Raw genomic sequence first — 16,387 nt, 5'->3', positions numbered from 1 at the left:
CAGTAATAGTCTCACAGGACAGAAGCAACCAATCTATTATCTGCTTTACTGTGAGTTGCCTTCTCACCATCTTCCTGCAAGAGCTGCTGTTGAAAAGCATGGACACATCCCACTTGTGTCTGGTGCTGCTTTTTTGCTGGGCACTAAGTGTTGGAGTTACATGAGTTTCTAGCACGTAGCACCTTCAGCGACGTGTAGGTCCAACAAAGCAGCTAGGTGCATGTAAAAGTAAGTGTGGAGCAGTGTTGAAGTCTTCACCGGCTACGTGAGAAATTGAATGTGTCTGTGGGTGTTCCTTAAACATTCTGGGAGATCACTGAGGCTCTTAATCAGCAAAAGGAGTAATTTTAGGTATTGGGAGTTCTAGGTATTTGCATCTCTAAGTACAAGCAGGCTGGTGCCTGAGGCTGTGGTTCTGCTGGTGGCTTGTTGCTGCCCCATCCTGCTCCTTCTGGGGTTCCAGTCCCACTAGCTTTTGGGCTTTCCTTTCTTGCTGTTCTTTTTGGCTCAGACTCAACCTACTGAACAATGTCATGCATCAGCAGTCTGATACTGGAGCGTTAGCAATCCATTTCTTGCAAAAAGTTTGGGAATCTGAGCTATATATCTGTTGGCAAATAGCAGCTTCTGTGCCTAAGCATGCAGGGGCTGTGTCGGTGCCATCAAGCTGCAGCACTTCTGCAAACAGGATTGCACTGTGTTGAAGGCCTTGGTGTTAACCTCAAAATAAGCTGCTGTTAATGCTCACTAATATGAAACTGGCAGGAGTGAATGGAGTTGACTTTTTTTCCCCTAGACTTCAGTGTTCCGATTCCCGAGCGCTCTGTTACGTGCTACCTGCATCGGCCTTAAATGTGGAGGTCAGCTTAAAACTATGAAAAACCTTTTGGAGAGGAGACTTCTGAAGGCAAGTCGTAGCAGGGGTGCTTCTGTTGGACTCCCCTGCATTATCAGTTGGAGAACGTGTTCCTTTCAGCAGCAGCCATCGCATCTGGCTTAGCTGACTCCGTTCCTAGATTTTGCTCACTTTTTTCCTATGCAATGCATGACCTAAATTTCATGCCTTAATAGGTATAGAAAACAATATTTTATCCCACTTGCCTTTTTTTTTTTTTTTGAGCAAGTTCTTCCCCTTAGATCTTATATCGTTGTTTCCTTAAATTATAGGTCACGCTACGTTTTAGGTAGGAAGCATGTTGATCTGTTGGTGTTGGCTCCATTTCAAGCTAAATCAGCAAATACTTTGTTATTAAACCATATATTTTCCCTGTTCTGTTTAGTTATTCAGAAGGGAATGCATGATTGTTGTTTTCATTTATAACAGAAAAATAACAATTCTTACCACATTGTTTGACCTCTAGCAGTCCTGTTATTTTTCTGAAAGACTTTCCTGTATTAAATAGGCACTGTCCCTGGAGAGTGCAGCAAGCAGTTACTGCATCTGGTGCTGTGGATTTGCCACGTTTTGCTCTGCCTTCAGCTGTCCTGCCTGGTGGCAGAGCCGTGTTGGGCAGCAGCTGTTGGAGGAAGCAGCACTTGTTGAGGTGACCGCTCCTGGTGAGTTGGTTGTGTGCTTCCTGATGGATAAAGGATAGAGAAAGCACTGCAAAATCCTAAAATAAACTGAAGGGAAATCTGTGCCCGTTGGTACAGCTGATACCGAGAAGGAAATCATTGTGTTCTGCTGAACAAAAAGATGCTTGCTGGCGGTTAAAAAGGGAAAGGTGTGATAGTGGCTGAAGTTCTGACCGTGGCTGCTGGTACCTTGATGCATTTGATGCCCGCAGAGTCAGCAGCAGGGCTTGTTCCTGGCCAGCTGCAGGGCTGGGGGCTGCAGGCTGGTGTCTTCCCCTTGGGAAGGATGGGATGGCTTTGCTACCATGGAGAACAGGCGTAGGAGAATTCAAGCTGAATCTCAACCTGTCACTAGTTACGGTGAATTTTTTTGCTCTTCTTGATCATGGCAACTTTAACTTGAAATTTCAAGAGACAAGCCTGCTTTTCATTTGGAAAACCCCAAGTGTAGCTGTGAGCCGGATGCTTTGGTATGGAGGGGAGTGGGCACGAACTCAGAGCTAAGTAAAAGCGATTTAACAGTCTCTTCTGCACCCATGTGAGTGTGCATCTTCCAGAGCCATAGTGTGAGCCCACACTGGTGTTACATTGCCAGTATCTTAATGAAGCTATGCGTGGTGCATCACAGGGCTTTCCTGCTCTCTGGCCCTCAACGGAATGCTGGGCCAAGGATGAAGTGAGGTACAGTGAAGAATCTTCTAGTGCTTTGTCTCTCTAGGGTTGCTACTGTATTTGACTAGTCTTCATGAACTGCTTCTGCTGGTGATCTCAAAAATGATGTTATTTGGAAATCCAGTCCAATCCCTAAGTCTGATGCCGTGCCTGCTTAGACCTTGGACAATCTGTCATTTTCTTTCTGCGTGCATAAAGCGTGCATAAAATGTCACTTCTGCAGCTTGTTGTGATGCATGGCCTGCTTCTGTTGTCTTTGAAAGGTTGCCACCTTTGCTGCAGACTCTTGCTGCTTTAGGAAGCCGACCTTTGCCAGTTGTAGAGCAGCATACCCTTGCTCTTCAACACCATCCAGGGGTTTGTGGTGAACCCGAGCTGGGGATCACGTAACTGTGCAGAATGATGAACGTTCCCCCCAGAACTTGCCTGAAATTGAGTTTCTGTGGTTCGCTTTGGCCAAGTCCTCACTGAGCAGCTACAGTTCATCTCTTAGCAGCGCTTCTCCCCGCCCTGCAAGGACAGTATCCTCTGCAGTTCAGAGCTGATGGATCATTGCTCTGTTTTTTGCTTGGCCTCAAATAATTTTTTATTTGAGTGCTGCTACATCTTTGGGAATAAAACTGATCCACGGAACATTTTTCCTTATTCTACTTTTCGGAAACAAATCCAAACCTTTGCGATATTGGTGTGTTTAAGTCAGTGGAAAAAGTGAGCTGAAGTTTGGGACGAAAGTTTCGAGCAGGCAGAGATTCAGTGATTCTAACACCAGTCAGCTTGCTAACGAAGAGCCCCATTTGGAACTAATCAGAGCTCTGTGATTGTTCTGGGCCAATTTGAAGCCGCTTCGCTTTGATGTGTGGCTGCATCAGATAGTGCACGAGCTCAGGCAGTCAGGACATATGGGTTTGATTATTCTTGACCGAGCATATAAAAATTAAGTCTATACGGAAAGAGCTGGAGGTTATTTATAAACAGAATGCAAATTTTAAACTGCACGCCACGCTTATTGTAGGGATACTGGACAGAAGGGAGTAGAAGATAGGAGCTAACACATTGTGATGCAGACTGCTTGCTTAGGGATTTTTTGGAATCCACGTGGCTACGCTCTTCTTCACTTTCAAGTATTATTTTTATTTGCTGATCTCCATCTTCGGAACCCGGCTGTTTTGGGTAAGGTGGTTTTGCCTGAATCCAATGCTGTAGCTCACCGTGTTGTTTAGTTGCCCTTGGGAGTCCTTCCCGTGGCAGCGGGCTGCTGGGGTTGCTCAGCCCGCTGCAGCGAGAGCTTAATGAGCTCCAGGAGAGGCACAGCGCGAGGGAAGCTGGCTGGGGAAGGCTGCCTTTGGCAGGGGGATCTGAATCATCTCCTCCTTCCTTCAGGCTTAGCTTAATGGCTCGTCTTGTCAATGCGAGAGCTTGAAGCTATGTTTTTCTTATTGGTGGAAAGCTGTGCTGGAGAGGTAGAGAAGTAAAGTTTTCAATCCAGGAGCAGAGTGATGGTACCGAGGAGGAAGGCAGGGGCTTGCAATCCTGCTTTCTTGTGACATTTTTCTGTCTTTCTGGGTTGGTTTATTTGCGCACGTAAGTTTTTCTGTGTCTGCAGCTATAGCGAATCTACTGGTGTTACTGCCTTAAAATGTTGCGTGTAAATCTCGAAATGTCAGTTGTAGGTGGGACCTGCAGTAGCTAATTGCACAGAGTCAGGGATGCGCTGGCTTTGACTTGCGTTGCCTTCTGATTGCTGTCCATATGTAAAGCCAACAGCAGGGTGAGCGTGTGGATCTCATGGCACTGTCTGCCATAAGCAGGGTGTGAGGGAGCCTTGCTGCAGGGAGCTGCTCTGTGGTACTGCTTACCCTGAGCAAAGGGAAGCTGATGTTGAGACACACGTTTTCTGCTTGGATTTGTCAAAGACCAGAATTGATGTTCAGTTCTGATGACAGCTCTCCGTACTACGGGAGTTCACGTGAACTCAAGATGTGGAATTGAAATTGAAGTCGTGCATTAGTATGAGTGCTTTTGTTAGCCTCCACTACCTCTTCAAAACACATTTTCCTCTTTGAGATACTTACATCTCTGTGTTCAGCGCTGCTAATGTAACTGTTCATCCACTTCTGCTTCTCATTACCTAGAGAACAAGAGAGTAATTGCCTTGCTTATGAGGCGGGCGTTGACTGTTTTGCGGCAAGTAATAGCTGTTTTTGTGTTGCTACATAATTGTGAATGGGCTTGTGGACAGCAGCTGGAGTGGGCAGTGTTCAGTTGTGCTCTTTCTAATAATTTATGTTTGTTTCTGTACTCTTAAGTGATGGTGGGAATCGGTTTCTTATGCTAAATGCATAGAGAAGGTAGACATTAAGCCACGAAGTCGGTTCTGATGCTGCTGCAGCCTTCTGCTTGGGCGTTCTCAGCGTGTCGTTTCTCATTGAAATGGGCTTTCAAACAGCAGAGGCAAGAATGACTTTTTCCCTAAAGTGGATTTTGTTCCTTGTAGTCCACGTGGAAGTACTTGGAAATGCCTTCAAGTCTGCATCTGTGTAGGTAGGTGACAGCGCATAAAGTGACTGATGTTTTCCAGGAGCCCTTTCTCTCCACGTTCTCTCAATGAAAAGTGAAGGACTGCGGCGTGGAGAGCTTAACAGCCTTGCAATATCTCTGCCATTGACTGCTGTGTGACTATTCTTTAAAAAAGAATTATACTCTAAGTAGCTTTATAGATTATCTTGGCTAATCTAGATTTGTGAATAGCTGCTGACTACAACAACTTCCCTGGGCTGGTGCTTGTGGAATATTGATGGGATTGCTGCTGGGTTTTGGAAGCTTCCACCTCCTACCTGCCTTCAAATCAGAACCGCTCACTGGGAGCGAGGTGCGGTGTTTGAGCACCTGAGTTTATTACATCAGATTTTTGTGTTTTTCTTTCCAGGTCACTGCAAGGTCCGAGACCCCCATAAACAGTGTCAGTAACAGTTTGGAAAATGTCCTACATACATCAACACATTCCATTGAGGAGTCATTACCCAAGAGGCCTTCAGGGAAACACTCCAAAGGTGTGTCCTTTTCTGCATGCCTACTTTCCAGTGGGGGAAAGAGCGCTTGTATCTCTATGGCAATTGGCATTATTTTAATCCATTGGAGACTGGAGTTGTGCCACTTCAGATCAGGGCTGGGTTGAGCACAGGAAGTCGTAGAGGGGCTTTTTTAGGAAGTGTTATTTTATCAGTGAAGTACGGTCAGCAAGAGAGAAATATGCTTATTCTGCTGGGAAATAAGAATGTTTCGTAGGGGTTGGAAGACCCACTGAGCTCTCACCAGGTACTCTACTGAGTGAGTCTGATACTCCAGCTCTTGTCCTCATCACAGGGCATTGTATCTTGAATGAAGTGTATGGCGATGAGCGTTACTTCACTGAAGAGAGGACATCTATAACAGCAGCTGGGCTGCTGCTTGCTTCCACTTTTGTTTCCCAAGAATGTTCAAGAAACAGGTGGAAGAAGAGGGGAGCGTAGGAGAAGGCGTTGCAACTTTCGTAGCACTTGAGCACCCTTAGTTCCAACCTCAAAACACCAAATATTGGTACAAAACAAGTCTTGTTGCATGCTGACCTGGCTGAAAACTGGGCTTGATGAATTTCAGTTAATGCATTCGGTTTGCACACTCTGGGCTGTGATTATAAACACTAAAACATCTAGGTTAAAGTGTGACTGAGAGTATTTTGGTTTAATGCACATAAAAGACACTGTGAGGTGAGGAAGGCATTTGAGTTGTGAGCTGCTGTTTGTGGACAGCAGCTTCTGCAAACTCTTTGTGGGGTTCTTAAGTACAGTTTAGTACAACTTAAGTTGAGACCAAGGATTTCCAAGCTTGTCTTCCTGGTGGTGTGAAAGGAAAGGATCTGATGTAGGCTGGAAGTAGTTAACTGTCCCCAGGAGCTGTTGTTAGCTTGCCTCCACTGACCCTCCTTTTCTGTGACATACTCAACTATAATCCCAATAGCTGTAAGTAGCAATCATTTTGTACGGCAGAATTGTGCTGTAAGTAGCTATTTCTCCAGCTGTAAAAGCTATCAGATAGGGGAAAAAAATGCAGCACTAAGCAGAAGCATGGCTAGGTTTGTGGCTTTCATCTGATATAAATAGGACAGGGTTCAACACTGTTTTCATCTGTACTCGGTGATTGCTGTTCCAGTACCATATATGCCAAGATTAGTCATGGTACATTGTGAAAATTAATTGTCTTCCTCTGATCTGTTTTTTCCTCATAGGATACCTGCTTCGTTTTCAGAGAACATAGCTTTTTAAATTTAGAGATATCCTGACTGGTAGTTGGTAAAAGGAGCAGTGGAACGAATACAGTTGTTTTTTCACTAACTGATACTCTGCTTTCTGGTTCACCAGCAGCAAAAATTACATTGAATTCTCCTTTCTCTGCGATACCCTGTACAGTCGGGAGTTCTTCCTTCCAGGGTTGGAGTACAATTGGTTGTTGGCCAGGCTTGGGCCAGTACCACGCTCTACGTATTTCTGATTCTCTTAGCAAACACCTCTTCTCTTCATTCAGGAAGATCTGCTAACTTTTTAATGTAGAGCGCATGAAATTCAGTTTCAGGAGCAGAGGATGGACGAGTTCCTTGACCCGCTGTGTAATTCTTGTCTGACACAAGACCCGCTAGAAAATATCAACACATCTTGAGAGGACAGCTTCTTGTTTGTGGTCAGAAAGATTGAGCTGCTCAAGTCTGCATGTTTCTCTTGGCAAAGCGCTGGAGCTGGAAGGGCCTCAGTTTAAAAGGCTGTAGCTGAAATGGAAGAAAAATGAGAGATCTCACTGAAGATGTGGTATCCATTGTGTTGAGTTGCATTAGAGGCAGTGTGTATTAATCTGATGAGCGTTTTGCTTCTGACTTGCAGAAATGTCAGTAGTAGTGCATGATGTGTGGTAGCACAGTGGCTGGATTTGTAGTGGGCTGGGCTGTGAGAGCTCTTAGTGGCTGTATTTCCCCTAGTCCACGCTTTGAAACAACCTGTTAGCTTCAAATATTTCATGTTTTGGTATGAGAGAGGGCTGAGAAGAGTAGAGTTCATATTCCAGTGAACTGTTGTAGGCCCATTTGCAAGTATAGGAAAAATGCAGATGGCCATTGGGATATGATGGTGTACATCTCTTAGGAAGTCCAATAGCTGTAGCATGCAGTAGTAAAATTGTGCTTTTCTTACTCTTGCTTGTTGTCAGTTATTTCAGATCTGTTTTCACAGAAGTTGTCTTAAATGGAGGTAACTTTGGGAAGTGCAGCCTGTCCTCTCAGGGGCAGTTATACTCACAGGCTGTATTGACAGATCTCACTGGTGAAGGAGAAGGGAGACAAATAGGCCAGGTTCTCGTGTTCCATGTAATTGAAATTTCAGCAGGGACGTGCTGCTGGATCTTGGTTTCTTTTCCGCTGTTTCTAGAATGCAGTATGATTTTTAATATGCCTTTAGCACTGATCCAAACAAAGCAATCCCATTCAAATGCAAGTTGAGCTTTTTCAGCGTACTGGCTGAGTAGGGCTACGCTGTCCTCCTCATGTTGCTCTAGGCTTTTTTCCACTAGACTACAAGAATTGAAGTGCTGCAAATATAACTGCAGTAGGTGTCGATGTCTGGTTGATTCCAATTTCAAAGGTGCAGCTTCATGCTTGGAATTGCATGCCTGCTAGGGAAATGCTTCCAGCAGCAGCGTGGGGATGGTTCCTGCTATATGCAGGTCTGTGTTTCTGAGCAGAGTGGCTGTGCAGTAAGCAATCTGACTTGGAGGAGTTCTGATGAAGGTACCACAACTCGGTTTAAGGAGCTCACTGGTTAAATGTAGTATATTAACCAGCAACTTTTGTTTTGCAGCCAATCCTGCTATGGTAGCTAAGGGAGTTTCAGTCCTTATGCCAAAGTCCAGAAGAAGCTGTTTGACCTATGGGAAGTCCCATTCACGGAGCTAATTAGTAACAAGCCTATGGAGCTCCAGTTCTTCTGACCTTCTGTGGCCACTCCCAAAAGAGAGTGGTTACAGTATTCAAATCTGAATGGAAAATTCAACTTGGAAAAAAAAAACAGACACCAGATAGTAATTTCCTGTACACCAGAGATGTTATTAATTACTTACTGTAATGTTCCAAGGAGAACGATTTGGCCATTACACGGATAGCACTGTAGGCAAGTAATACTTGGTGCATGTGACATTTTAGCAATGTATTAAACATGGTCAGTGACCACAGCATATTTTCCAAAAGCACAGTGGAATAAAGTACATTATGCCAGATGTTGAAGTGCAGAACAAAAGAATCTTTCTAATAAGGCAGTGGAAGCTGCGGGTCGTTACGGTGTGATGGCTGCCATCTAAGGATGCAGTTTCTCCTGGTACTCGGTGAAATTTGCATTCGTCACAGCCCGTTCTAAATTTTCTGCAGTGAAAGTTCAGGGTTGGTGTCTGTAAGAGGCTCGTTACTATTATGAGGCTTTGCAGGTGGCACTTACCACCGTTTTCTTCCACAAAGCAGTCTGGAAGGTGGTCCGACTTCCTGCAAAGTGACAAAAATTCCCTTAGTCTTGCTTCCTGTGTGCTTGAATCATCTTTCCTTTCTGCTGTTGCTGCACAAAACCTCAGAGCTGCCTCCAAGCCGGGCTGTTTTCAGTTGAAGCAACTGTTGAAATGTGATCCTCGTGCAGGGAAGCTGAATCAAAATTCCTGCAACACACGCATCTAATGATAGGCACAAACTGTCTTCTGTGGACAGAGGAGCAGAGCTTTTAGATGTCAGATGGGTACAGTAGGCCTTATTCCACAATCCGTACTCCATTTAGTAGTTCTGCTGAGCACTGTAAAACTTCTGGCTTAATTGGAGTTACGCTCTCAGTCCCCATAAGGGATCTTAGGGAGCCTCAGCGTGACCCAGGCTGGAATAATCACACAGCAGCACGTGACTGTAAGGACAAAAGGAGCTGCAATCTGTGGGCACGAGGAAAAACTTGAGAGCAGACTTATCTCAGTAACATATTGATTTGATTTTGGATAGATTTTAGGTGAAGTACACGCTTGTTGGCAGTAGTCCTGCTGACCTCAGGTAAGATAAGGGTTGCAGGGAGGTAAAGCTGAAAGTTGGCAGAGGTGCGTGTTGCAAGCAGTCCACAACTTCCAGCCTCTGTTCTGCCTCCCAATTTGTTTTCCTCAGACTCATCCTTGAGATCCTTTGGGTTTGGGTCCAGACTTCACAGCGCCCTGTTCCGTCGCTGGGTTGTTCTATTTTTAGGTGAATGCATCATCTCCCACAATATTGGGTCAACTACTGTTCGGGTAGGGCTTAAAGAAATATTTAGGCTATGGTAATCCTTCAGGAAAAAATCTCCCCGTACCAACTGTGTGTGATTTTTTCAGCTGTTTGTGTATGTCTCTGCTCGCTTGATCTCTGAAGCAGAGCAAGCTCTATTTCTAAAGCACAGCAGTGTCACTGAAGTGTTAAATTTAAGTGTTAAATCACACGAGGCGTTGCATACCCGACTTACTGTCTCTAATGCACAAGTTTGTGAGTATCAAGTATTTGGAGTTAATTCTAGCAATCGAATCCAAGGATTAGTGTACTTAAAAAAAAAAAAAAAAAGGCAAGATGTTTTGATGTTGCATATTTTCCTCATTGCCTGAAGATGACTGCATATTAAGAAACTTCTTGAAGCCTGCGTGCTGCATAGATCACGGAGCCTGCGCTTCTGCCTCTGGAGTTCAGTTAAGGTTAGAGGTCTAACTTTGGAATGAAGGAAACACTAATGTTTTAATTTTCAATTGGAGATGAAGTGCAATGCTCTAGCTTTTACTGGCTGTGCAGTTGTATTCTGCCTCGTGTAGGCGGGCACGCAGACCCGTGTTGTGTCCCCTGAGTTGCAGAGCTCACTCCGTGGCAGTCAGCCCTGGGTGCAGCCCATTGTGCTTCCTAGGGGCTTCAGCACAGAGCACCCATGTGACATTGGTCTGCTTTGAAAATGAGGAGCCGGGTGGAGAGGAAGGATGAGAACATCTCACAGAATAGTTCACCTCGCCAGCAATTCTCTCTGCTTCCCTGCTATTACTGCAAATATTTCTCTGCTCTGCTTCCCTGCTTTCTAATATGAAAGTGACCTTATTTTGTAAATGACAGCGCTTGATTTCCATGGAAGTGATGATGATTTCCTCACGTTCGGTGCTTGGCGTGAGGGAACAGATGGACTACAGAAAAGAAACAGCAAATGGAATAATGCTTAGACTGGTGAGAGACCTTTTGCAAATAGTAGCTCATTATTCTGACTGAAGGACATACATGTGCAGCGAGGGGGAGGAAATTGGCAGTATTTTTTCTTTATGTTCTGCACTTTGCCTACCAGCTGATGCCAGCCCTGATTCATAGGGCAGAAGGCAGTGGGGTGGCTCTCAGGCTGGGGAGGAGCTGGTGCCTTGGGGCTTTGGGAGATCCTGTACAAGAGGTGCGTTCTTGTGCTGCAGATACGGCTTTGCTGGCGATTTGCTGTAGAGTCTTGTTTACCTGTCCATCACATCAGGGTGGTCCTTTCTCCACATCAGGGCTGGCTTAGTGCTTGTCCAGCTCTCTGGGAGATATTGCTTGGCTTTGCCACTACGTTCAGGATTTTCCTGGTTGGTGATCCAGAAAGTTCTTCTGGATGCATTTTATGGGCAGAAACAAGTTCTTCCCCTTTGTTTTGCTTGAGTACTCAAATATTCCCCTCTTAAATGTGCCTCCAGCTCACACCTTCCTTTGCTGATAACCAAATGAGAAAACAGTGATATTAGCCCTTGGGTTGTTATTGATAGAAACAAAACGAAGAAAGAATAAAGCGAGAATCATCAAAGGGCAATCGAGTGCACTGGGGCTGTTTAAAGAAAGCTGAGTTCTTCGGTTTAATGCGGGCATAATGCACATCTTCTTCAAGCGCATCTGTTGAAAAAATGCCAGTGCAGAGCCAGATATTGAGGCCTGGATTAAGAGATTTGACAGATTTGACAGCTGAATGGGTGACGGCGGCATCTGGAGCCATTTGGGGGTGGATGCTGAGAGGTAATTTGAGAGTAAGATCTTGTGTAGGGATTGCAGGTGGTGGAGATCGGGGCGACTTCCAGGGGTCACAACGTCCTGAGCCTGTGTCCTGCACTTCCCTGGAGCATTTGGTGCTAGCACTGCAAGGTGCATTCCTGGAATGAGAGGAGCTGTGGCTCTGATCCCTGTGGTGTATCTGTTTCTGTGCCACACGAGGAGCGGAGGAGACAAATGGTCAGCTTTGGCGTTGTTGAGATGCTTTGTCAAATTTCACTTCTAATTTCATTTTCTCTTGGTTCAGGCGGGGAAATCACGGGTTGTAACTACACAAAGCAGTGATTTCGGTTAAAGTCAGCGTGATTTCTTAGATGTGAGGTAACGCTGAGCTAAAAGGTTAATGCTTCGTTTTCTTTCTGACTTACTCTTTTATCTCCCTGGAAAAAAAAAAGCAGTGGACTTGGTGCATTACTTCACTGCCTGGAGTGGATGCATTTCATCAGCGGATGGTGCAGATGCTATTTTTAACAGTAACTCGAAGGGGGTAGCCCTGCTAAAATTACATCATTAATATACACAGCTGAAAGGAAATGGCACAAGGCACAACAGTGCCTTAGAAGATTCTCTATTGTGTTTTGCACTCCTGTGGATGAATTATTCAATGTGCATCATTCAAGCAGAGATGCAGTTGGACTGCCGTGCTCGCAAAGCGTGCAGACTTCCTCTTATATACAGTGCTATGGAAGAGTAGTAAGTAAATTACCTGCAAAAACGTAGGTATGACACAAGCACGAGTGGCTTGGAGAGCTGCAAGTTTGCTTCTTCCTTTTTCTGCCATTAAATAGTTGAGGAGCTTGCTAGATACCCTGCTGTTGCAAAGGACAACGGGCAGCTAAGCCATAAACTGTAGAGAAGGAGCCAAAACCCACTGTACTGCAAATGGAAGAACGCAGTGGCCAGTGTGGAGAATGAAAGCTTCAAGATGTTTTTAGGTTTAATGATTGAGGGCTTTGTTTTTTTTTTTCTTCTTTCTTTCAGTTCTTGTGTGTTCTCACCGGCTTGGCAAATACCAACGAAATCTGCTTTGGTCTTCTCTTCCCTTTTGTATTTGCTTCATAGTTGTGTTACGGAAACAATTGTGTAACAGTTGTAGGGTATCTCAAAATAAGCTCAAGCGCTGAATTAGGACTTTATTCTGTTTCTTTGAATTACTGGTCAAGTCTTGTCTGGGATCCAAAGCGAAGGAACAATGTTTCCTACAGAAGCGTGAAAGGAAAGCAGAATGTTGAAGCCTAAGAGCAGAGACCCGAAAATGTACAAGGACGTAACTGCCAACAAAAGGAGCCCCTCACAAAGGTGGCTGTGCAGAGGGGGATTTGTTTCTCCCTGAACTGAGCACTTGAATGCATTTGTGGCTCTTGGCAAGACTGCCTGTTCTGAAGGCTTTGCCTATTCCAGATTAGTCCCTGGGTCTAGTGTTTGGACGTAGCATGCTCACGGTATTTTTTTTTTCCATTAAGTTTTCATACTTACAATTCACTGGAAGAACGTGAAGCCGATACCAAATCACTTTGCCCTTGCCGCTCGCACTTTCTTCTCGTTGCAGCCTTAGTCAGGAGCTTCAAGATGCTGACACTGCCTTCAGAAATGCAGAAGAGAGCACGTGCGTGTGTGCATGAGCACCGAGCTGTGCTGGTGTGGAACAGCTGTTTCACATAAGATCTGCTGCGTGCGTTTGCCTGAGTTTGAAATGCACATTTCTGCAGCGTGTACGCAGCCAGAATCACCGGGCAGAGCTGGAGCAGTGGCCATCTGATCTCGGTGCTGTTCTATCACCACGCTGCCCTTCAAGCCAGGGCGTGCTGGCTGAGCAGCTGCTGCTGGGATCTCTCTGACTGCGCCGCATCTACGTTGGATATATGGTTACGTGCCGCAGCCCGCAAAGTCTGTGCTGGTGTGTGCTGCAGGGGGGGAAAAAACCTTGACATCTGTAATATCATTTTCTTCAACAAAAATTTTCTTTCCCATTCTCCCCGTCTCCAAAACCACATTTGTCCTTAGCTCGGTTGCGCTCAGATGGCATCTTGGATTAGTTCAGTGGCTCTGCTGTGCTGGGGCCGCTCCATATGTCTATCTGTATTTTAGGGCATTGCTCCACACTTGAAAGCAAATGCCAGCTCAGGAAGGTTCCCAGCCATGCCGACTACCTGAATGTGTCATGGTTCTCCCCATCTGCTTTCCTTTCTCTTCCTAAGCTCGCTCTCTATCTGTTCCATGTAGGCACAGGGACTTCAGAGGCTTTGGCTGTGTTAGTGTTGTTTCCCCGGTGATGTCTGGGATCTAGCGAAGCACAGATTTTGGCACTTGGGTACAAAACTGAGCAGGGAAAGGGTCTGCAATACCAAAAACGTTTTTTTGTGGATAAAAAAGACCTTGCACTTCAATTTTATAGGTGAATATAATGTTCAGATTCAAAATGCTACCTGGCTTGTCTTCAGCTCACTGAAGCTCCCTCAAACTGAAGGAAATTCTTTCTAGGGAAGAAGGAACCGGCATGATGCTTCTCTAGGATGAGTAAAACTGCTCTTAAAAACTAAGAAACAAAGCCAAGGTTTTGTTTAAAAGCAATCTATTGGGAACAGTAAGTAAAATAATCAGTCAGTCAGATAAAACTAGACTAAATATACAACTGCAGATTATTTATCCAGCGAGTAAAAATATTTATATACCAAGTCGAACATCTCTCTTGATTGCAGATATTTATACTAGGGTGGACGACATAATTAGATCTGGACAGCTTGTTTATTTTAATTGCTTATGATAGGATGTATGCTAGTGGTTACCGAAGCTGCCTTCAAACAGTGTTTGTGCTTACGGTCATTTCTGCAGATGTTCTTCTCAGAATGAGCTGCACATTCCTCTGTCTGCTCTTGGTAAATCGCAGGGGGACTACAAGTCACAGGGCCAGGCTTTAAGCAACTGAAATACGTAGCTGCACCAGTGAGGAGATGCAGCTTCGCTTTCAGAGCTGCTCGTTAAAACTGAGTTCTGGTGTATGTTTTACCATGGTGAAACTGCCCTTCATTAGCATCACTCTTGCAGCCTGCCTTGGCTTTGCATCGTAGCTCTCTTCCTGCCCTGGGCATTACTGTGTATATTTCAACAGCAGATCCTCGGTAAGCGTTGTGCTTCAAGGAACAGCACCTGCCCAGTGCCGTGCGTTGGTGCTTAGACTTAGCACGGCAGCAGAGCTGTCACACAAATACGTCCAGCACAGCAGCCCTTCCTGAGTAAGGCATTCTGTAGAAGGAAAAAAGGCCACTTGTAAGGCAGTGTCTGCTCAGCACTGTGGAAGACAGTTCAGCAGCACGAATCAAACGAAGGCAAAAGTGAGTCCGTTTGGCCTGGAGTACTTGGTAAGAAAAGCCTTCGGATTGGCGTTCGAAGCCGTGTCTTGCTTTTGAAAGCAGCTGGCTGATTCTTCTGGGCCTTGTGTTTTCCTGTCCAGATGGATGTCTTCTCCAGGCCGCGGCGCCGGCAGCGTTTTGTTTTATTTCAGCCTGTGAATGCAGTGGAGTTGCGAAAGCGTTCTTTAGGTTGCTTGGCTTTTGTGGTTGGCTGAAGTGCTGACAAGCACCATTCAGCCTTACTCAAAACAATGCACAAATTCGACTAAAATTCCAAAAGCCGAGAAGCACGGACTATTTTTCTTCATCCCTCTCCTTTTTTGGAGGACGTAAGGTCGCTTCGTTGGCGCGTTGGATAAGCCCGATTGAGGAAATAGCAGGCAGATGAAAACTACTGGTTAGGGGTGAGCTGTGCAGTCCCAGTGCAGTATGCTTCCTCGGCGCTGCCAAGTGTAAGCTCATGTTCTTGATTTGTAAAAAAGCTGTGTGGTTGCTTCCTGTGGAACGCTGCAGCTCACGGTCGTCAGCCTGCAAAGTAACTTCTCGCTTCAACTCAGTGTGTTGCTTTATGTGGGGAGAACCCCCCCCCTTTCCTACAGTTCTGCGGGCATTTCTTCCACTAACGTTCCCTGTGTGACGTGGGTGCTGCTAGCTAACTTTGTTCTGTTCGTGAAGCTTCGATTTCCAATCTCTTCCTGCCTATTTTTGTATGGTTCTGAGTTTCCTTTGCAGCGGGGACCGTGATTAGAGCAAAGATTGCCCTGGTGCTGACTTCTGAGGACTCTGCTTGGAGCCTTTAAACTCAGATCATCCCGATTGGGTTGGTTCCTGCTGCTCTGGGGGGAACGTTCCTGTGCTGTGGAGCATCTACATCTGCTTGTCCTGATAAGAAATGAGCACAGGTTCACAAGGCATCATCAAATGAAGCGAGCGAGGGATGTGTGTTGCCACTTCATGCTCATCAGCTTGCTGTGAGATCGCTTAGATAAAATGCTCTTGATGAAACTGTTTATCCCCAAATCCACTTGAAGGAAGCACGATATTTATCTGCCGAATTCCTTCTCCCAGTTAATGATGGCCAGGAAAGCCTTCAGATAGAGTTCTCAGGTAAATGTGTCACTCTCAAGAGGGTTTCTACAATGTTTGCGTTGCTGTGGTCGTTGCTAAGTGTCAGTGATACTGTAAATGTGTAAATCTTCTGCTGGAACAGTGTGATTTCCTGCTCAGCTCAGACCTCGGAGTGGTTTAAAGATCCCTAACACAGGGAGAGCAAACAAAGATCTTACTGCATTTTCGTAGCAGCCACGAGCTTGTGCTCTCTTTTGGGGAGGGTACATAAATTCTATGTAACTTGCGGCTCAGTTTATACTTTCCGTGGCAAAAAGCAGCTTTGTATTTGCATAAAGGCTTTGGGATCACTTAAGTGTCCCTATTATCTCTTCACACGTTTTCTTAGTCTGTAACCACTATACTAGGTGAGAACAGGTTAACCTCTTCTAAACGACCCTCCCAAGTGTTCAGAGAATGAGATGCCCTGTTTCCTTCTTTGCTGGTACAGTAACGACAGCTCCTTCATACATGACAAACCAGTGTAGTTAAATGCAGAGAGAACTGCTTCATCTTCTTCTAGATTTGATGTTTTTTTTTTCCCTAGAAATAGTAAAACAAGATCATTCATCAGAAA

At 45.3% G+C, this 16,387-nt stretch overlaps 1 protein-coding gene across 3 annotated transcripts in view; it reads left to right on the top strand.

The window, feature by feature from the left end:
• The window catches only part of ZCCHC14 (zinc finger CCHC-type containing 14), a 44,521-nt gene that overhangs the window by 7,086 nt on the left and 21,048 nt on the right, over positions 1–16,387 (top strand). For all 3 annotated transcript variants that reach the window (XR_002442152.1, XR_002442151.1, XM_021408440.1), the window contains exon 2: positions 5,174–5,297. Coding sequence is in view for 1 of the 3 variants with exons in the window: in XM_021408440.1 (XP_021264115.1) it covers positions 5,174–5,297 (124 nt within the window). In the remaining 2 variants the exon portion in view is untranslated. The remainder of the gene's footprint in view (positions 1–5,173; positions 5,298–16,387) is intronic.

Source organism: Numida meleagris, chromosome 10, assembly GCF_002078875.1.
Source record: "Numida meleagris isolate 19003 breed g44 Domestic line chromosome 10, NumMel1.0, whole genome shotgun sequence".
Lineage (NCBI taxonomy): Eukaryota > Metazoa > Chordata > Aves > Galliformes > Numididae > Numida > Numida meleagris.
The sequence above is the reverse complement of the archived record's forward strand: the minus strand, read 5'-3'. Positions and strand labels throughout refer to the sequence as shown.